A 22,241-nucleotide genomic window follows, 5' to 3' on the forward strand; every position below is an offset into this window, starting at 1 on the left:
TCAAGACTTTACAAACCGAAAGACAACATTTCAAAGATTACAACAAAATTGTGAAAAACTTTTATTTTTGAAATTACATTAAGTTAAATGACATTAAATTTAAAGTTACTAATTCCAATATATCTTGTCTTTCCGTCGATTAAATTGCATAAAATTTTACATACACGCGCATTTACACCTACGCTAGTGGTTAATCGAGACACTTTTGGAAAATGTCAATTATTTAACTAATTAAGTCACTAATTAAATTAATTTATTCGCTTAATTAGTTACATAATTGACATTTTGCAAAAGTGTCTCGATTAACCACTAGCGTAGGTGTTAATGCGCGTGTATGCAAAATTTTATGCAATTTAAACGACGGAAAGACAAGATATATTGGAATTAGTAACTTTAAATTTAATGTCATTTAACTTAATGTAATTTCAAAAATAAAAGTTTTTCACAATTTTGTTGTAATCTTTGAAATGTTGTCTTTCGGTTTGTAAAGTCTTGAAATTTTTTAATTGAAACACTTGCTTGGAAATGAGCAGAAACTAAAGGCATATGAAAAACCCCTCCCCCCCCTTCCCAAGTTGGCTTTAGCTCGACCTTAAATCGGTTTAAAAAGCTTATTTAAACTAATTTTAATAAAATGAACGCGTTAATTTAAAAGACCCGTGACGGACAGTACACAAATGTGGAAAGGTGTTTTGAGCACGGGCAAAACTGGTCTATTCAATCCAGCCAATACCGTTGCGTATTTGGGACAAAACTTGCCAACAATTAGACCTAATTTCGTCAAAACTGACGGAAAAAGCGGAGTTTACGCCAGCAGAAGAAGGTTCCATTGAACTTTTTGTCTTTTATTATTAGTTTAGTTTTGGTTTATTAACGTCGTAAGGATGTTTTAAAAAATGAAATTAGCTTTTCTTTAAGATTACGAACTGATATGATATCGGGTCCTCAAGGAGATTGTAAGCATACTGGACACGTTGGTTTAGACGGAGCCTTTTTTGGCGATATTTCTTTCTTGGGCGATAAATATAATCAGTTACCCAAACAAGTAGTCACCCCTTGTAAGTTTCAGAATAACAAGAAGTTATATCAGTATCTCAGAGAGAAGGTATAAGATGTCTTTGTATTCGCGCCTCGCCATAGTCCCAGTCCCCCTTTCAAAATACAAGGGGGGGGGGCGAAAAAGGAGGCGCCGGGCTATTTCGACTCTCCTCAGTCGGAAAATATGACTGTAATTTTCGTCATTCGCGTCGTCGCGCTGACGTGAGTTTTCAAGAACCAATGAGATATACGCTGGTTGTAATTTAGAGACGGGGATTGACTCCGGACCTACTATACGTTTGGACTGGAGATAAAGCTGGAAATCTGGCGAATTTATACCTTCTCTCTGAGATACTAGATATAACTTCTTGGAATAATGAGGTAAAATTTGCGGAAATTTTAAAATCAATGTTTCACAGATAAACCTGATGAAGATCGGGAGCGAAGTTCACTTACTCGAGCTTCTTCCGATCTTTCTGATAAAGCTCCTTTGTTATCAAAATCTCATTCTTTAATTGATGGGAAAAGTATCCCCATTTCCGGTATTAATTTTAATTACTTGGGTTAATTTAATTATGTTAAGCTTATTTGACAAGGGTAAGTCTAATTTTAGATAATTGGTCCGAAGATGGTAAAGAGTCGAAAGCGAGTGCGATACAAAAGTCAAAGATAAATGGGACTACAAAGGGACAGAAAACTCCTCATGAATATCATGAAATAAGCGATGATGAATTGGGAGATTTTGATGATTTCAATTCTACCGAGAGTCCACAGTTCGAGGTAATTATCTTATCTATTTTTGAAGTACTTGGTGGTTTTTGTACTCGTACTCGTAGTTGCGCAGTTTATCGTAAGATTGAGTAACGGTCTTTGTTGTAAGATACAAAATAAAGGATTCACGTTGGTTTTAGCTTTAGTGATTTTATGCAAATCAATCATCATTTTTGAACATCTTTCACAGAGCCTCGACTTTGGTCCATCACTAATGGACGAGTTCCTGAAGGCTCTTAACACCGGAAGTTCAACCAGGTCGTCTGATTTTGACCTGGACGAACAACAATCCAACGAAAGCAATAATGTTCGCAATGAAATCAAAGAGATCACTTCGAAAGCTATGGGAGCTAAAGAGGGCTATAATACCGGAAGTAGGAAGAAACAACCGATGGTGAAACCAATCTCGGCACATGATCAACAGAAAATCGAGTCTGCTATTGCCATGGCGAAAGAATTGGCTTGCAAGAGTATGTTAGAACTGGATTCCAAGTCCGGGGATTCCGATAACGTACCTGATAGTCCCAAAACTCCAAGTTCTCCTGGAAAACATCGAAAGTTCTCTTTCAAGTTTAAGAGTAGTCCTAAAGCGGAACGAAGGAATTTCAGTGAAGAAGCTGAAGCTATTCCCGATATTCAGGATACGTTATCGGAGGAAGCTAAAGAGGCCTACAATTCTTTGGTTGAGAAAGGGCAGACATCCGTTGTCCCACCTGAAAGTCATCAGTTTCCATTGCCAACAAGGTAATTAACAATTTTAATTACCTTGGGGTATTAATCGAGGGGTCGGACGTTTGTCAAAATTCCGTACACTTCGTTTGAAATCTGTTTAAAATCTCTCTCGAAAATCTCGAAATCCCGAAATCTCACGTCAAAATCTAAAAATCTTAAAATCTCACGTCAAAATCTGAAAATTTTAAAATCTCATGTCAAAATCTAGAAATCCCAAAATCTCTACCTTAAAATCTGAAAATCCCGAAATCCCTATTTTAAAATCTGAAAATCCCGAAATCTTCACCTAAAATCCCGAAATTTCACATTAAAATCTAGAAATCCCGAAATCTTAACGTAAAATCCCGAAATCTCATCCTAAAATATCAAAATCAGAAAATCTCCTCGAAATCTGAAAATCTCCTCAAAATCTAAAAATCTCCTTCAAAATCTGAAAATCTTGTTCCAAAGCCCGAAATCTCCTTCAAAATCTGAAAATCCTGAACAAAATCCCGAAATCTTGTTTCAAAATCTGAAAATCCTGAACAAAATCCCGAAATCTTGTTTCAAAATCTGAAAATCCTGAACAAAATCCCGAAATCTTGTTCCAAAGCCCAAAATCGCGTTCAAAATCTGAAAATCTCCTTTAAAATCCCGAAATCTTAAAATCTTGGACTAGATTTCCAGATTTCTAAAATCTGAGTCAGAATGCCAAACGTCCGACCCCTCGTGCTCGTAATTAACAGTTTTGACTACCTTGGGGGGTAATAATAATGCGCGTAACGTTCTTTAACATCGTTCAGATCATCATTGAGATCAATTCAACCCGTAACGGAGATTTCCGAGGCCAACAATTCCGAAATGGAATCTGTTGAATCAAACCCTTTAAGAATGCTTCGTAGCGGAGTACCAGTTCGACCTAAAGTGCGTGGAAATAAACACGGTATCCCAGCAAGCGGTCGGGCTTCAACCCCGCACACGGCTGCAGTAGCTCGTTTAGCGGCCAATGCTTCTTTCTCTTTCAACAACACCACCACCCCTCATTCCAGTAATACTTTACCCGCTGGTGGTCGAGCTGGTTTAGGTGCACCACCACCTCCTCCGCCTCCCGTAGCGGCTAAACCCTCTCAATTGGCTACTAGAGAACTCGATCTACAATCTCATCCGGAAAATTCTCATCAAGAAATAGTTCGTAGCGACTCGAACAACCCTTTACCGTTACCACCTCGAGATCGAACCAAACCGGCTTTACCCGTTTTAAAAACTCATACTAGGAAGCACCCTTTACTTACTCCGTTAGGGATGGACTCTGTCGCGTTCGCGTCTAAGTTGTCTTTGGGAAAACAAATTTCGGAACCTATTATTAGTACGAATCAACAATCGGATGAACACGCCGAGCATACTTATAGTAACGTGTTTGTGAAGAGAACTGTTGCCGAAGCTTCGAATATTTCGGCTCCCGTGTTTCCGAAGAGAGATAGAACTCTTAGCGAAGCTTCTAATATTTCAGCTCCCATTGCGGTGCCAGAAAGTAGTTCGCCGGAGTCTCCTAGTAATGAAAATTCACCATCTTCTAGTCTCGCTTCACCCGCTTTAACTGTAGAAGGAAAAATATCGGCGCTCAAGAAAATATCAGAGTAAGTTTCACAATTCATTTTTTGTATTTTCGCGATGGTTTTTAGTACGTTTCGCGATGGTTTTGAGCACGTTTCGCGGTGGTTTTTGGCACGTTTCGCGGTGGTTTTTGGCACGTTTCGCGATGGTTTTTGGCACGTTTCGCGATGGTTTTTGGCACGTTTCGCGATGGTTTTTGGCACGTTTCGCGGTGGTTTTTGGCACGTTTCGCGATGGTTTTTGGCACGTTTCGCGATGGTTTTGAGCACGTTTCGCGGTGGTTTTTGGCACGTTTCGCGATGGTTTTGAGCACGTTTCGCGATGGTTTTGAGCACGTTTCGCGATGGTTTTGAGCACGTTTCGCTAGTGATCGTACGGGGAACCCGAACCCGACCCGGGAAGTCGGGGATCCCCGGTTTTTTCCAACCCGACCCGACCCGACCCGGCCAGTCAATTTTGAAGTCGGGTTTAAAAAAAATCGGGGTGGGCGCGAAGTAGAGGGTAAGCTATTATTGACGGTCGCGCTTTGTGTTACAGTAGATAGGAACTCAAATCTGATTAGGGCGAGCTTGAATATTTAATTTTTTTCTGTCTCGAGGCTTCGAAAGCCAGTAGAAAACTAATATATGTCGGCAATTTCATGGTCGTCCGTCAAACGCCAATGTATTAATTGTGTGTTAAGTTGCGAGCAATTGATTTCAAAATTGAAAAAGTGGTAGAAGAGTTTCACGAGTACCAGAAACCGCTTTCAGCCACTGCCAAAGACATAGGACAAGGAAAATTTGGAAACTTTTTAGATGGAAGTTGCGCCTGTTCTGGGACAATTAGTTACCCCAATCCCTTCCACGACGTTCTATCAGATAGCAATGATATGGCAGATTCGCCTACTATTGGATTCACTAAAGCAATGATATGGCAGATTAGCACTAAAGCAGTGATAACTTGGAACTAAATTACAGAAAATAAATTCCTTACATTACATAGTACATAGTTACTATATAAATCAAAGTCCTGACTGACTGACTGACTGACTGACTGACTGACAGACTGACAGATAATCAACGCCCAGCCCAAACCGCTTGCCCTAGAAGGCTGAAAATTTGCAGGAACGTTACTCATAAGAAGTAGGCGCGTACTAAGAAAGATTTTTGCAATCCGCCGCCATCTTAAAAAATGGCGCCCAGAAATGTAAAAACTCTTCTCTATGCAACAAAGTCCGCGCGTTTCAACCGATTTCACAGATATTTAGTACACGGGTTTCCTTTAACCTATAGACAGACTAAATGCTCTTTTGGGTTCGATTTGTTGCCATCTTTTTAAATGGCGGCCAAAAACTAAAAAAACCCTTCTTTATGGGATAATGTCCGCGTGAAAAGTAATAAAAAATGTCCCGACGGGCTGACGGGCAACGCCGAGTGCCTTCGCTCCTAGGATGCTACAAAAATATTAGTCATCAGTAAAATCTACACATTCTTTGTATCATTTTGATGGTAGTTCTTATTACACGCGAGCGACGCCGCGGGTAACAGCTAGTAGTACATAGTTACTATGTATAATTTTTTAGAATATGTTAATTACATTTATATTATTAAAAAGGAAAACCCCGACCCGACCCGACCCGATTTTCCGGGTTTTTTTCGGAACCCGACCCGACAAAAATCTCACCCCGTACGATCACTACGTTTCGCGATGGTTTTGAGCACGTTTCGCGATGGTTTTTGGCATACTTCGCGATGGTTTTTGGCATACTTCGCGATGGTTTTTGGCATACTTCGCGATGGTTTTTGGCATACTTCGCGATGGTTTTGAGCACGGTTCGCGATGGTTTTTGGCATACTTCGCGATGGTTTTGAGCACGGTTCGCGATGGTTTTGAGCACGTTTCGCGATGGTTTTGAGCACGTTTCGCGATGGTTTTGAGCACGTTTCGCGATGGTTTTGAGCACGTTTCGCGATGGTTTTGAGCACGTTTCGCGATGGTTTTGAGCACGTTTCGCGATGGTTTTGAGCACGTTTCGCGATGGTTTTGAGCACGTTTCGCGATGGTTTTGAGCACGTTTCGCGATAGTTTTCAAAGTTTAATAGAGTCCAATTTGTTAATTTAAAAAAATTTCCACCTTGAATCAATTTAGTTTGGACGACTCATTTGAGACGAGAATACAAGCGCAAATTGATTGTTTGGACGAAATTAATGAAGAAGCTGCCCTGAAAAAGAGCGACCATGTTAGTTGCGAAGACTTATTAGAGTTTGCACTGGACAAACCTAACGCCAATAGGTAATATAAAAGTTAAAAACAGTCTTAATCAAATCTTAACAATAGTTTAAAAGCTTGAAAAAATTGAAACTTCGTTGTTTTTTTTTTCTTCTAAGAACACGAGGTAGAGCTCACGGAGCGTATTCTGACGAAGTAAGGATAATGCAAAAAGTTCTTGCTAAAGAGGCGAGTTCTCATTTCATCCGATAATTTTAAACTAACGGAAAAACCAGGATGAGAGAGAGGATATATATAATTTAACTTAGAGCAATTAGTATTTAATTTATTTAGTCCTTCTCTGCTCTTAAAAATAGACTAACTGCTCGTGTTATGACAATAACCAACCAGAAGTAGGATAAGGGACTAGAAGTAAATAGCTCTAGCATTGGTAATAGATCCCAGCAGGCACTAGTGAACAAATTTGAGGATTTTATCATACCGCTTCCATCGCGCCTACACTAGAGAGAAAAAAATTGGTCGAGTTCCAAAAACATAAATTTCCTACCCCCTTCCCCTCAACCTAAAACCGCGGAACACGGACGCGGGTGCTTGAATCTAGTTCGGCCGTCTACCACCGCGAGCGTCTCACGTTTTGGAGGGGGAAAATTCAGAAACCGCCACCAGAGGGCCAACCGTTCTTGTGTTATCAAGAATATTCACTTTCGCCAAGTGAATTAAGAATTTGGTTACCTCAGTATATACTTCTAGTCCCTTATCCTACTTCTGCAATAACCACACCACAAAATAGCATAGCAGCTTTTAGTTTTAGCGTTGTTTCTCTTTGAATTTTTGGTATTATTTTTTTCAAACTTTTCAGGTATGAGAGAAAGAGAGAGAGAGAGGCAGGGTTGTGAAAAAAAAAAAAAAAAAAAAAAAAAGTTGTGTGAGACCATGTTGGTTGTTGTTTCTCCCCGTTATCAAAACAGCAGGTGACCGAGGAAGCTTGTTTGATTGCTCTGAATGAGACTGATTGGGACGTTCATAAGGCTATCAAGTATCAACGGCTAATTTGCCTTCTAAGAACGCATCTCGTTCCTCCTTTGGATAACTGCCTCGAAACTTTGATTCGATGTAATTGGGATGCGCAACAAGCCGCCAATTTCTTGCTGGCAACCAACAACACTCCTCGAGAAACCAACACTGAAGTATAATTCGTAAAACTAACTAATTTTCTTTTTTTTTATAACACTTTATATGTTTATATGAAAAATTTAAATAATCTTCTGCATTTGTTATTTTTTCACACACATTTTTTTTTTTTACTAAATTTAATCTTTAAGTTCTTTTTTCATAATTATAAAATTCAATTATGAAGTAACGAGAATTAGGTTTAATAATAAATATTTTGTTATTTATCTTAAAGGAAAAGTTCAGGTAACAGGTAACGTAGCGTAATGCCTTAAAAGAACGGCAGCTTTTTCTAAATAAATATAAAATGAATTAAATATTAAAATTAAAATAAATGATCTCTTATTACAATATGATAATTAGCATTTAATTGGCCTTATTCCTGATCAGCGCCACCGAGGCGTAGCGGAGACTTTTGGAACTATAATAATACGGTAGCCAATCAGAGGTGGCGCTGGAGTTGATGGACTCTGATGGAGATCTGTTATTTTCTCTGTTTTGATTATTACCGCTTCAACTTCAAAAAACATGTTTTAACTAATTATTATGAACCTAATAATCTCCAAATATACCAAAATCGAATGAAAACTTACTCCGAAAGTCTTATTTCATAATATTAGACAGAATAAGAAAGGTGAAATCAACTTTTAATACTTTTGAAACCATATCGCTTGTTAAGCCTTGGCTATTCACATGATTCAAAATAGAGAAAATAACAGATCTCCATCAGAGTCCATCGACTCCAGCGCCACCTCTGATTGGCTACCGTATTATTATAGTTCCAAAAGTCGCCGCTACGCCTCGGTGGCGCTGATCAGGAATAAGGCCAATTAGACTTAAAAATAATCAAGGACTAATGCGCCATCCGCCATTGCTTTAGTGGCGTCTGCTAGCCAGAACCTCTTACCTCTCAGCCTATGAGAACAATTCAACCAATCTGGTATTGATAACAGGTTCAGTTTAGCAGACGCCACTAAAGCAGTGGCGGATGGCGAGGCAGTAGTCCTTGATTATTTTTAAGACTAATTAAATGCTAATTATTTTGTAATAAGGGGTCATTTATATTTTACCTTTTATGTTTAGGAAAGGTCCGTTCTTTTAAGGTGTAATGTTAAGTTACCTGACCTTTTCCTTTAATTCTAATACCCTACTAACAACGTGTACTGAAAATAAATTTCCCTCCTTCAGTGTTAAGCGTTAATTTTTCTTTTTTTTTAAGAGATAGTTAAAAAAAATTGTATTTAAAAATAAATCCCGTAAAACTAAGTCATTTAACTCGTTTTTAAATTAGAAAACAAAAAGAAAGAAAAATAAAACTTAGATTTATAATTTAATAGTTTTTAATTATATACGCGTTTTGATGTTGTACTATAAGTATAAATGACTGTATTTTTGGCAATTTGCGCCCGAGCTTATTTAAACTTAAATTTAATCAACGCAATTATTATTATTCCAATTTGGTAAATTAAATATTGTCTTCAAATTTTATTAATTAATATTTAAAATAACAATTAGCTTCCAAATTATTGGTTTTTTTTTGTCTATTAGATAAATTATTAAGTAGTTTTCTCTAAAATTGTGGCCAAAATAATTACTAGTGAATTAGGTCTAAATTGGTCTAAATTGGACTAAATTTCTACTTTAGAATCCCAATAACACACTTTTTATAAACTACTAGTTAATTAGGTCTAAAATTGGTCTAAATTTCTACTTTAGAATCCCAATAACACGCTTTTTATAAACTACAAGTTAATTAGGTCTAAATTGGTCTAAATTTCTACTTTAGAATCCCAATAACACGCTTTTTATAACTACTAGCGAATTAGGTCTAAATTGGTCTAAATTTCTACTTTAGAATCCCAATAACACGCTTTTTATAAACTACTAGTGAATTAGGTCTAAATTGGTCTAAATTTCTACTTTAGAATCCCAATAACACGCTTTTTATAACTACTAGCGAATTAGGTCTAAATTGGTCTAAATTTCTACTTTAGAATCCCAATAACACGCTTTTTATAAACTACTAGTGAATTAGGTCTAAATTGGTCTAAATTTCTACTTTAGAATCCCAATAACACGCTTTTTATAACTACTAGCGAATTAGGTCTAAATTGGTCTAAATTTCTACTTTAGAATCCCAATAACACGCTTTTTATAAACTACAAGTTAATTAGGTCTAAAATTGGTCTAAATTTCTACTTTAGAATCCCAATAACACGCTTTTTATAAACTACTAGTGAATTAGGTCTAAATTGGTCTAAATTTCTTACTTCCGCTGCTTCTCCTATTAAATAGTCTTCCAAGATTGCCTTCCATTTTTAATAACAATTTCAAACGATATTGATATTGGCAAACTTGAAAAAAAAAAAAAGCCGATTATTTTTGAATTTTACAAAAAAAAAAGAAAACCCAAATAATAGAAGACGGGACCAGAGGAAAATTTAAAAAAAATAAAAAACGCCTTTTTAGTATTAAAAATTTTCTACACTTTTTAAAAATTTCATGAAACAACACTCGAGAAGAATCAATTTTTCATAAAGACAGATAATTACATTTACATTTACAAGAAACAAAAAAATGAGATTTTAAAATCCTTTTTTTTAATATACGAATGACTTGTGCCATTTTTGTACAGCTACTAATATTGTAAACACGACAAATAAACAAAGAAAAAGATCTGAAAAATGTGAAATAAAGACTATTCAACAAAAAAGTATCGTTTGTTTGAATTTATTCAACAAAATATCTCTTGAGATTCGATTATGCAGACGCCACCTAGAAAAAATATCATTTTATTGTACTTTTCACCTTCCCTTTAAAGGGAGGGTGAAGTAGAAAATCAAAGAGTTTTTTTATCGATTCTTCTACTAATTATAAGACCATTCTGCAATGTGAAACATTCAGGAAATATCTCCGAATGATTTTAAAATTCAAATTAGGTTCAGATTTTAAGGATAATTTTAAACAAACCCCTCCGACCAATCGCGTAACGCCCTGCCTTTTTAGTAACAAAATTTCCGTGGCACGCTCTATATCTCGCGCCACGATTGTCATGTCGCGCGCAAATTTTATCAAGTCTCCCGATAAATTTCATTCGACATGGAACGTGCCACGAGAATTTTGTTAATAAAAAGGCAGGGCGTTACGCGATTGGTCGGAGGTCCTTATTTAAAATTATCCTTAAAACCTAAACCTAATTTGAATTTTAAAATCATTCGGAAGTGAAGTATTTCCTGAATGTTTCACTATGCAAACTGGTCTTATAATTTGTAGAAGAATCGGTAAAAAATCACTTGATTTTCTTCTTCACCCTCCCTTTAAGAACTTTAAATAAAAAAAAAATCGGCTTTTGATTCGTTGCACGTGCAAACTTTATATTTGAATTTCCGTGACGTATGTCACGTGACTAATTTCGCCTTTTCATCAACTTCACCTCTCTCTGGAGACCAATTGAGACGCTAGATGTCACTAGCAGCATAGATATTCTTGTAAAAATCGGAAAGAAATTCAGAAAAAAATGTTTTAGGTGTGATTACGTAATTTTATCTACAAATTTTAGTTTTTAGGCTATTTTGATACAAGGAACGGGACGTACAGTTACGTAGTGCGTTGGTTGGATAGTCGGCATTAGTCGTGGATATAGGGCCTGCGGCGTCGAAACGTTGCTTTTGGAATCCGGAAAGTATCTTCAATCATGATAGCGTTCCTAAGACGTTACGATAATAGTAGATTTATAGTACGCGATATGCTCGCATTGTTTTTGGATTAACTAGTGATATTTCCAAGTTTTAATCAACTTTTCATCGAGATTATTTATTCAAATTTCAAATAAAACGTGAGTATATCATCCCCCGATTTCGTAATACTGATCGAGATTAGGCCTAGGCTTGTATGTTTTGAATTCTCAATTTCGCTAGCTGCTTTCCCATAATTCAGACATGATTCAGACACATAAGTAGCGGTTTGTGGGGGTTTTTAAGCCTTGGCCTTTCGCATGCCCTACATTTGCATTTTCTTGTGTTTTTTCTTTTCGGTAAAATATTTTGCCTACATGTCAGTTTGCCGCTAAGCCTTCCCCTGTCAGGATTACATGTTTACGTGTTTATAGGGATAAATGCGTTAATATTTTACATAAATTAATCGAATTATTGTGGTTTGAGTTAATGCACTGATTTATTTGGTATGTTTGCAAAGAATTAACTTGACTATTATAGTAAAATATCTGGAAAAACTTTACTTTAGCTCGCACATTCAAAATACAGTTTTGACAATAAATATCATTTCTTGGAGGTTAATTATATGATAATTAATTATTTTAATTAATTTCCGAACCTTAATTTTAACAAATTATCCTATAATTAACCTTGAATAAATGATATTTATTGAAAAAACTGTATTTTGAATGAAATATCTGACTAAAAGTAGGTTGACGCTGTTTTGCCTTATTATTTAGATTTAAATTAATTAATTGATTGAAATTAAGATACATTTTTAATTAAATTACAGTCAAAAATAGTTAACCATTTATTAATCTTAACTTTTAAGTGGTAGTTTAAAACCAAACATCGTATTTTAACCTCTAATTTTCCGATTTTGAATATTCAATTCTGAAAATGCTTTCTTTTTTTAGACTTTAAACGCAACAATGATGGCTCCTACGACTACCATCGAAACAGTCACCGTCGTTAGACCACTCAAAGTAAGTGCAAAAAACCTTTTCTTCAAACCTATTAAGGGTGTGCACATTGTCTAATTGCAATTAAATTGTGCCAAGTACCCAAAAATACTTTCTTGAATTGTTGGATAAATTTCAAACTTACAAAAAAGAACCTCTTCACTTAAAAGATAGATAGGTTAGGTTAGATTGTCTGTTAGTAAAATGGACGGAGGAAGTATGAAAAATAATCCTCTTTTATTCATCGTTATCTTGGGTTGGGGAACTTGTGGTCTACTTAATTAAAATGGGGGATTACATATTGGGTATGGTTAGTGAGGGAAGCCATAAATATTTCAATGTATTACTCTTAGTGGCTTCTCCACACGGAGTTCGGTTAAAAAATGGAAGATAGGAGAAATATTCCATCCATTGTTTTTTCTCACGGGATATCTATGAATGAGTCACAAAGAGAAAACATAGAACCAAGAAGCGATATCTAGTTTACTAGGGAGAAGGTTAAAGATGCCTAAGTATTCGCGCGCCATAGTTCCAGTTCCCCCTTTCAAAATACAAGGGGGGACGTAAAAGGAGGCCGGGCTATTTCGCCTCTCCTCAGTCGGAAAATTCGTAATTTTCGTCATTCGCGTCGCGCTGACGTGAGTTTTCAAGAACCAATGAGATATACGCTGGTTTTAATTTAGAGGCGGGGATTAACTCCGGACCTACTATACATTTTGACTGGCGATAAAGCTAGAAATGTGGCGCGAATTTATACCTTCTCCCTTGTAAACTCGATATGGCTTCTTGATAGAACCTAATGGGGTAGTTGTAGTTGTAGTTTTAGATGGAATAAATAAAAGAAACATCCTGTATTGATTTTTTTGTTCCCTAATCTGTCAGGATGTTAGTGTAAGAAATTCCTAAATATCTGAAAAACTTTAAGTAACAAATTGTCTTCTCGAAAATATCCTTGACTTAGTTTTTAATCTTGGATACCCATAAAGTGAAGTTATATATTGCACTCAACCTTTAGACTGATGTTATTGTGAAGTTGTGAGCCTATCAAATTTAGAAGTCAGTTATATTACTGGTATGATGGCGTTAGTTACTAATTTCACCACAATAATGGGGATAATCCCCAATCCAGACTCGGCAGTTGATTATTCTGAAGCCTTATAATTTACTTTCTAGTAGATAGCTAACTATATTTGCCACCAGGTCTTTTTCTCATAATATATTTGGCGCTAGTAAATGGTCTATTGTGGGGGTCGTCCATAAAGGAAGAGTTGGAGTGTTATTCTACTTTTATAAAATATCTCTAATAATTTAATAGATCAGTTACCATATTGAAAGCCTAATATCTAGTCGCAAATCAGAAAAGTCTTTGCTAAAATTTCCGTACAGATGTCAGGACATAGTCACAATTATGTAAAATTTCCATAGAACCCATCTTTGCAAAGCCATCCTGTAGTTATTACTCCTAAGAACCACTATAGAGTAGTGTCGGTAGAGAGGGGAGTAGGCTGTTTATCCCTCCCTCTAGGCACGCCTTTGTAAGAGGGGATACTGTACGCGCCTGGTAGGGGGGATGACACTGAGCTAGAGCTAGATGTCAGTTCTACGTATGCAAACGTCATACCCTTCTATCTCTTAGCTCAGTGTCATCCCCCTACCAGACGCGTACAGTATCCCCTCTTACAAAGGCGCGCCTAGAGGGAGGGATACACAGTCTACTCCCCCCCTCTACCGACACTACTCTATGGTATGACGTTTGCATAGTAGAACTGACATTACTCTATAGGGAGTTGGCGAAGGGTGAAAATCTCCCTTACTAAGCATCAGACCCTCACTTAGCCAGTCAGGAGCCTTCGCCCCCCCACTAGCCTTTCACTATGTGAATTTTGCCGCCATTTTGGTGGAAATGGTTAGGAGCCATTTTAAGCCACACCTCTATTTCAGCTCCCTGTAAATATCAGGGAAATATATGGGAGGAAAAACCCTTTAAATGTTAGGGAAATATTTTTTCCAAAAGTTGCACGAACTCTGTGCAAGAAATAGACAATGGTATTATTACTTTAAATAATGGATATCCATGAAAGTGAAAATGCATTGGAAACCTTTCAATTGAATTGAATTTATTTTACCCCCACCCACGCTAAAGAAACATAGAAATACGAATTGAATCAAAATATAAAAAAAAAAATACTGCCAAGAAAAATAAAGCAAGTGCTGTTTCAACCACTGCTGCCCCTATAATAAATTTTTCTGCAATATATGATGCTAGTGGTAGTAGTAGCGGTAATAGTACTAAAAGTATATAAAGACAGTAGGAGGTATGTGCAATTTAATTTATTACGCAGACTGTGTTATTGTATTTCTTCACTATATCCAAAGTGCTCTAGTTTATCCAAGCTTTATCTCAGCGGGATTGTTGTGTGTGTGTGTGTGTGTTCTCTTTCAGCTAGAAAAACGATTTTTCCCCCTCGTGTTATTGTTTCTAGACTTCTTTGCCCTAAAAAAGGAAAGGATGCAATATCGTTTGGGTGTTCTTTTTTGTTGGAAGCGCTAAGCCTTTGATTTTACCTCTACATAAATACCATAAGTTTATTATAAGGCGAAACGTTCGAAGTGTGACTGTTCCTTCACCAATCAATTTATCGTAAAATTAAGGCAAAATGAAAAGCTTCTGATTAATAATGAAGTATTGTGACGAGTTCAGAAAGTCTTAATATTAGTTCAGATTGAATAGAACATTTCAGATATTACATACAGAGAAACCAACACACAGGGGTGAGGCCGCCATTGGGTATTCTCCGTTTAGCCAAGACGTACCACTAGAGGCAGTGTGAGTTGGCTAGCATCCCACGTGTAGTGAAACCCAGACTCCATCTGGCGTTACTTCTTGGCGCGAAGTAGAATACTCCGATTGCGGGCTGGCGGCCTCTCCTCCTCCGTATGCAATTTCCTGAATAGTCTATAAAGTTATCTCAGAGGTCTTAAGTGTGACGTCACCATCCTATGTCCCCGTAAAGGGAGATTGACTATTGCAAATACAGACACCCAAGGTCAAAGGTAAACTCAACCATATGTTGTCAGTACTCTCATAGCTCTCGAACTGGCACCACTATAGCTTTTAGCATTATAAGTACACCTATCTATATACAAGTGTAGCACTAACGGTATTGTAAACGTATAGCATTCAGTAAAGTTTAATTGGCCATGTGAAACCAAAGAGCTTGTAAAGAAGAGGAGTAGAAAGTTGCTTTGGAGAGTTCTCTCTTTGAATGTGAACCACAACTTTCGGTATGCACACGCTCCTTTATCTGCCCTCTTATTGGCTGAAATATGGTGAATCGGGTATTGACAGGAAAATTTAACAAGCAAACAAATAAATAAATGCTGAACAGTCGGAACTCCTAAAGTTTCTGGCCAAAATTGTTAATTTTATTTGAACTCGCTGCTTCTACTTCTTAATATCAAACTTTCTAAGTCTGTCTTTTGATAAAATAAGCTCTTTTTGTTGTGTGCATTTCAACCACACTCCTTAATTTCTTTTGTCAGTCATTAGGGCAATGGGTTAAACCAAAAAGAAAATCGTTGAAAAGAGCTCATCGATCACTGTATTTTAATTGTTTGACCAAAGTCCCCCTCTTGTTCTACAAGATTATACCCTCCCTACCACCCACCGGGAGTACGTTTTTGACCGATTTCGAATCGTGTACTGTATTTATTTTTGGTTACGTTTCTTTCCCTCCCTCCCTGTTACAATATTGACCCAATTCGTTGACTGCCCGCCCTCGCGTGACCATCTATCGATGTTAAGGTTAGGTTATACCTTATGTTAACCCCCCCTCCTTTTTGTCAGGTACAGTTGCAGCTAGGGCCCCTTAAATGTCAAATTAAGCCTGGCTAAGTCTCGTATGGAAAATCGTATTAAAAACCCTAGAAATAGAACCGGATTCTGATTTTATTTATTTTTGAAAATCGTGTTTCAAGGATTAAATAGGAAATCACGATTTTGTAATATTAATATTACAAAGTCACCGTGGTAGATGTTTAGAGCAAAATATTAGGCTTAGCTTTCTCATAACCTTCACGAGAGTTTCTTTATGGATGGCCCCCATTATAAACATAACAGGGATAAGTTATCTAGGGCTTCAATGTTACCACTACGCCAAAGTCCTTATTGTTTGAAGTGTCTTACGTCTTTTGATCAGTCTTAAACACTAGACTCAATTTTGCCCTCCGATTCTTGAATACACCTAAAGCCTAATTTGAATATGAAAATTGAAACGTAAGCCTTATTTAAATGCGTCTGGAGCTTGTATGAGAGAGGGATAACGTTGCAGAGCAGAGTGTACCCCATCTACGGCACTGAAGTCCACCCAGCATGCTTAGCGTTTCGGTAGGGTCGTACGGGTACGATAACGTCGAGGGTGCCACCTGTGTCTTAATAAAAGAAGCTAGTTCTTATACAAATACAATGGCGCTACGCGGCAGTACTTAACAATCGCCTCTTCCGAAGGGTAGGGTAATCTGGGATACTTTCATTGCCCCTGCCAGGGATAGATTTAATTTTAGAAGTAGGAATGGAGAACAGAGTAATCTGGGCGCGCGTCAAAGTCCGGGACCCCCTTTCCCCGGGACGAAGGGGTATGAAAGAAGAGGCGGATCATAGCGACAGAGGTAAAAAAGGAATTACGTATTTTTCGCCGTTTCCGTCAGTAACGTTATCAAAACGTAGTTTAAGTGAGCCAATAAGATAATTCAAACTTTTCCTTACGTGTTGGAGGGAGGGGCTCTATACTGGGCTATGAGTCGGACTGAAGTAAATACTAACCGTTCTCCATTCCTGCTTCTAAAATTAAATCTACCCCTGCCCCTGCAGATCGCCCATCATCATTACCACTCCATCTTAATTCTCTTCTCGCTGTCTAGATCTCTTAAAGCTAATTTCTTCAGCTCTGTATTTGGAACTGAACTGGTATACTTAAAATTAACATGTTACTTGTGATTTTGACTAAATTAGTGTCGTGACGTTTCCCCCCTTGTAAAATAAAAATTGATTTCAGTCTCTCTTATAAAAAACCTCTGGTTAGTTTTTGATCTGGCTAAAAAAAAATTCTTCGAGGAGAAAAAATGGGTCGCTCGATTGACCCGATGAAAAATAAGCTTCATATTGTGTACCTAAAAAAAAGAAACTTCTGTCGCTTGGGACTGGTTACGAAGTAAAGGGGTAGATCCTTTCAGATACCTTCTTTAAATGACAGGAGACGTTGATAGGGCGTATAGAAAAATGAAGGGGGTGATGGGTAAAGGGGGAAGTGTGGTATCAGATTTCTAGAGCGTCATTTTTATTTTTAGTTTTACTTTTTTGACCCAGACTGACCCCCATTGTATTATTTGTGTTGCTCGTATTTTTGGCCAGTTGCGTTCTAGATTAAATATCGATGATAAAATAGCTTTATTCTAGCGTAAGGGTTAGGGTTTCCGCTTCGGTGAATTGAAGCGGTACTTTATGTTATCATCAGGAATGCATACAGGTACTAGGAATTATTGTGTAGCCGGCAGTTTTCTCAACGTATCTACAGGCGGTTTTTGGTTTGGGAAGAGCTGGATTAATCATGTATGATCAAAAACGGATTTATGCACTAAGAACGTGGGATCATAGCTTTAGCCTCTGGTACCATCCTCGCATACTTTATTGAGAACCTTCGTCTGCTTATATTTTGACTCCACCCACAAATTCGATCTCTAGAAATAGTTATATACAGAATTTGTGGGTGGAGTCAAAATATAAGCAGACGAAGTTTCTCAATAAAGTATGCGAGGATGGGTAGTGAATTTGCTACCTTCAATGTTCTTCTCACATAAATCCGTTTTTGGTATGATGAATTTTACGTATTGATAATCTATCTCGCTGCCTGTTACACCTCGCGTTGCTACCAACCAATGAAATTACAGTTAAGCCATGTTCACACTTACATGGGATGCGATTCAAAACGCTTCCAAAATTAAGTGTGAACAGAACTGATACCCGAGAAGCTAATTACAAACGCGGTTTCTTGAAGTTGCTTCCCGAACCAACTTAAAGCGGCTTTGGAAGTTAGTTTCTTGTTTCCAGGGGTAATTCACATGGGATGAGACTAATATTAAGTGTATTTTCACCGGCCTTAGCAGAAGCAGACAGCTCCAACGAAAAGATAAGCAGACAGCGCTAACAGAAGCGTCTTAATCTTAAGGTGTGAACCGAGGCTGTTGAAATCGCTCCGAACTGCCATTAAAGAGTGTTTCAAACTAGTTAGGCAAACGAGTTGTCAACGTACTCCCGTGCGAGTGCGAACATAGCTTTAGAAAGACGTCATAATATTGAGGCGTTAGCTTGGGATGTATTTGGGGCGCAATGACTCCTAGTAGGTGTATGTATTCATGATATTATATATAGGTTTTTATCAGAAATAATAGAGTATGATGGAAGTGTATGGTACACAATACACCATCAATCATTTACAATTAGTAACTCGTTTATCCTCGGAAGGAGTGTAAATGAATAAATGAAATAATTCATTTGGTAATAGGAGTCATTCCAGACGTTTGAATTAAGAATTTAAGATAGTTCAGTTGGCTTTAAAATTTCATGCTTTGGCGTCTAGTAAAGGCTTAATGTTTTTTCTATTTCCGGGGGTAGCAAGGTGAACTTTGGACGGTAAGAAAGCTGGCTATATTAAATTATTTTAGGAAATACTTTGACGGTGTTATAATTTCAAAGGGATACACCGGGATAGAATATTCTATATTTTAATCGATAGAGTGTATAAAATAAGGGATATATATCCCTTATTTTATTAATTGGAACCATGTTTCTATCTTCAATATTAAAGAAAATACATTCAATTAAGTGTCCATAATAGACATTACACGTTAGGCTTTGCCGGGAAGTACTGGAGAGAACGCCTATTGGACGCTTGTTGTTACTTATGCGTCCAATAGGAGTACTCCCCAGTGCTTCGCGGTGAAGCCTAACTTGTAGTGTCCATCACGGAAACTTAATTGCATGTATCTTCTTTAATATTGTAGATGAAAACATGGTTCCAATTAATATATTCATTATTCTATACGCTCTTTCGATTAAAAATAAAAAGTTCTTGCCCGAAGTATCCATAATTTTAAAGAGTTGTCGTCTACCCAATTAACGATTAGAAACGCATGGTATTAAAAGTACTTAAAATGGGCACTGATAATTAGACTAATTTGTGGGGAAAAAATGGCGTTCTCTCCATCGCAGTCCTTATTGATACCTCCTCTTTGGGATGTCAGAAATTAGATGTTATGCCCTACAGTAACTGTTAAATCCTTTGAATATGTAATAGCTTTTCTGTTTTGCTTTCCAACTATGCTAAGTACTTGGGGTTACAGTGGAATCCTGGCTCAAATAGATAAGGTTGACTTCCGAGGTGACGCAAGGCGTTCAGAGGCAGTCATTAGGATTGGACATGGTTTGGGGTAGGGCATCTTTCGCTACAATCAGTCTTGTTTTCTTACGCCCTACTTGGCGTTCAACAAGACAACCGTGTCGGCAACATTCCAAAAATAAAAAAATAAAATAGAACTTGAATCACCCCGATGTGGTACTTCCAGGGCCCTTTGCCAAAGTCTACTCATCTAGATCTACTCTCGATTACCAGTAATTAAGTTCCAAGCCAAGTAGGATATGTATCTCTATCGCTAAATACGTTCCTTAAAATTAAGAGACGGTATTTAGTACTACGTGTAGATCTAATAGCATTCGTTTTAAAAGGTCATACGCTGCTACGTCATCATCTATAGTGAAAATTATTTAGTTGAAAATAGTTCGTAATATAAAATATATGAATTAAATAGACCATTTCGACGGTGAAGAAGGGCGTAGGCAACGTTCAGTATCGTAATGTGCAACGGAATTTATAAATCACCGTCTCTACCCTCATTATCCGAGCGACATTTAAGGCAGAGATAAAATTCTGCATTTCATATCGAAATGGTGTAAAAATTCGCGCTAAATATCACCATATCACTCACCTACTTTGATATTTTATTTTTGTCATCAATAATATGGAATATTACGATTGTAATCTAAGATAATTGTTGAAAGTTCCTCGTTGCCTATACAGAGATAATTTGCATATCTATCTTATCAAGTTTTTGTTATTTATTGTTAAATGAAAGATTAAAGCAGATTTTTTTTTTATTTATTACAAATACAATATCATTTGTTTATACATTGAATATTTCGAATGAGTTAGGCTACACTGTTAAGCACGTTAAGTTTGGGTAAAAAATACTATTGGACGTTTGACTCCAAAGTTAATTGCATCTTCGTTAATATTGTATTATTTTTTAATCGAAATGGCGTATAAAATAATGAATGATATCAATTGTAACCATGTTTCTATCTTCAATATTAAAGAAGATACGAGTGCAATTAAGTTTCCGTAATGAACACTACGCGTTAGGCTTCTCCACAAAGCACTGCATTGGGAGTAGCCCTATTGGACGAATCCGTCAGGTGGTACTTGGCTTCCAATAGCGGTACTTCACACAGGGAGCCCACCGGTCCTATAATTCCTATAAATTCCTATATTTTTGAACCTGTCCTATATTATCCTATAATTTCATTAAAAGGTCCTATAATATTCTATATTTTTGACTTAGTCGAAGTTTTCGTATAGTTTAGCATCAAATTTATCAAAATTTAGCTTTTTTTATCGAGATCACATTTGAATAGACACCGAAATTGTGGAGCTCGCTTAGGATTTTTTATATATTATATTATGTTATATTTTAATTAAGTTCTTCTGAGTTTTCAAAGTAAAATCCAATTTGTTATTTTTTATTTTTTGGGATTTTTCTACATACAAAATTGTATTATAGTAGAGCATTTTTAGTCCTATATTTTCCTATAAAAACACATTTTTTCTCCTAGAAAATCCTATAATTCCGGAAAAAATTCCTATTTTTCCTATAAGGAATTTAAATTTAAGAGTGGGCTCCCTGTTCACAGTACTTTGCGGGAAACCCTAACGCTCTTTCGATTAAAAAGAAAACTGTATTCATGTTAGAAACTTATACATTCTTGACGATTTGAAGAACATCCTTTTTGGGAAGTATTATCTTTCGTTGCGTTTTCCAGAATGCTCGTAACTCCAACTGGCGACTGGCGTGTAAGAGCTTCTGCACTAATAAATTTCTAGCTTTCTTCATCTTCTTTCCGCTTCTATGTCTATCCTCCCAACTCTGATATTACCGAAACGGACGTGACTGCCCACCTAAAGGCGTATCTTAAATTTTTAACGCTCTGTAGCATAAAGTATACCTTAGCTATAAGTACGTCATCGTCGGCTTCCTTTTATTTTTTGCTCAAACGCGATCGACCGGTCTACCCTTCAACTCCCCCCCCCTCAAGGCCCACTCGGGATTTTGTTTATTTTGTTTGCTCGCTTCGAGTGTAGTACCAGCTTTACTGCTAGAGGGGATCATATAAAAAATGAGTCTCAAATTGTCAAGGGTTTACGAGTGGTTTCTTCTTTTTATTTTATTTTATTTTTTTAAATTCAAATTTTGATCTTTAGGAGCTTGGGTTTTTCTGTGGGAGTACTCGAAATTTCCTGCAAGTTGGCATATTTCATTTCCTATCACTTGAAAGTGTATCAAGTGGTTGACTTAATGTTTCAAGAAATTTTCTTGCATACAGGGTTCATGCAAACAAACCTGGAAAACTCTAAGAAATAAATAGTTGACAAAGAACTAAGGGATATTTAGAATTCTGGGAAATTTGTGAGGTTTGAGTAAGTTTTCTTTGAAGGGGTTGCTTCAACTATAAAAAATAACCACTCCATGCGATTGGGGCAGATAAAATATGCTCATTGGTTCCCGTGTTGCTAGAGCATTGCCTAGCTTATGTCTAGCGCTTTTAAGTTACTGAAACGTAAGTTATCGCCTGCTTCATAGCAAATTGAAATTTGGAAATTTCATGGAAATGTTTGGGGAAAAACCCGGAGAACTCGTTGAAATCGGTTTTCCAAAAGTTGT

At 36.9% G+C, this 22,241-nt stretch overlaps 2 protein-coding genes across 6 annotated transcripts in view; both read left to right on the forward strand.

Moving 5' to 3' along the window:
- The window catches only part of Ack-like (activated Cdc42 kinase-like), a 28,709-nt gene extending 18,508 nt beyond the window's left edge, over positions 1-10,201 (forward strand). For 2 of the 5 annotated variants that reach the window (XM_089859465.1, XM_089859478.1), the window contains exons 7-15: positions 656-823; positions 907-1,058; positions 1,458-1,580; positions 1,652-1,818; positions 2,000-2,553; positions 3,324-4,157; positions 6,266-6,409; positions 6,505-6,574; positions 7,315-10,201. In XM_089859465.1, the coding sequence (XP_089715591.1) occupies positions 656-823; positions 907-1,058; positions 1,458-1,580; positions 1,652-1,818; positions 2,000-2,553; positions 3,324-4,157; positions 6,266-6,409; positions 6,505-6,574; positions 7,315-7,539 (2,437 nt within the window). In that variant the 3' untranslated portion in view covers positions 7,540-10,201. Of the gene's footprint in view, positions 1-655; positions 824-906; positions 1,059-1,457; positions 1,581-1,651; positions 1,819-1,999; positions 2,554-3,323; positions 4,158-6,265; positions 6,410-6,504; positions 6,575-7,205 lie in introns of all 5 variants that reach the window. The other 3 variants (XR_016376761.1, XM_089859489.1, XM_089859498.1) reach the window with 3 other exon arrangements.
- Positions 10,202-11,049: 848 nt separating this feature from the next.
- Positions 11,050-22,241, forward strand: part of LOC149710142 (transmembrane protein 47) — a 94,741-nt gene continuing 83,549 nt past the window's right edge. The window contains exons 1-2 of the mRNA XM_089859626.1: positions 11,050-11,351; positions 12,147-12,215. Coding sequence (XP_089715752.1) covers positions 12,162-12,215 — 54 coding nt within the window. The 5' untranslated portion in view covers positions 11,050-11,351; positions 12,147-12,161. The remainder of the gene's footprint in view (positions 11,352-12,146; positions 12,216-22,241) is intronic.

Source organism: Phalangium opilio, unplaced genomic scaffold (assembly GCF_054372755.1).
Source record: "Phalangium opilio isolate 3A_F unplaced genomic scaffold, DU_Popi_V2 ptg000011l_1, whole genome shotgun sequence".
NCBI classification, from domain to species: Eukaryota; Metazoa; Arthropoda; class Arachnida; order Opiliones; family Phalangiidae; genus Phalangium; species Phalangium opilio.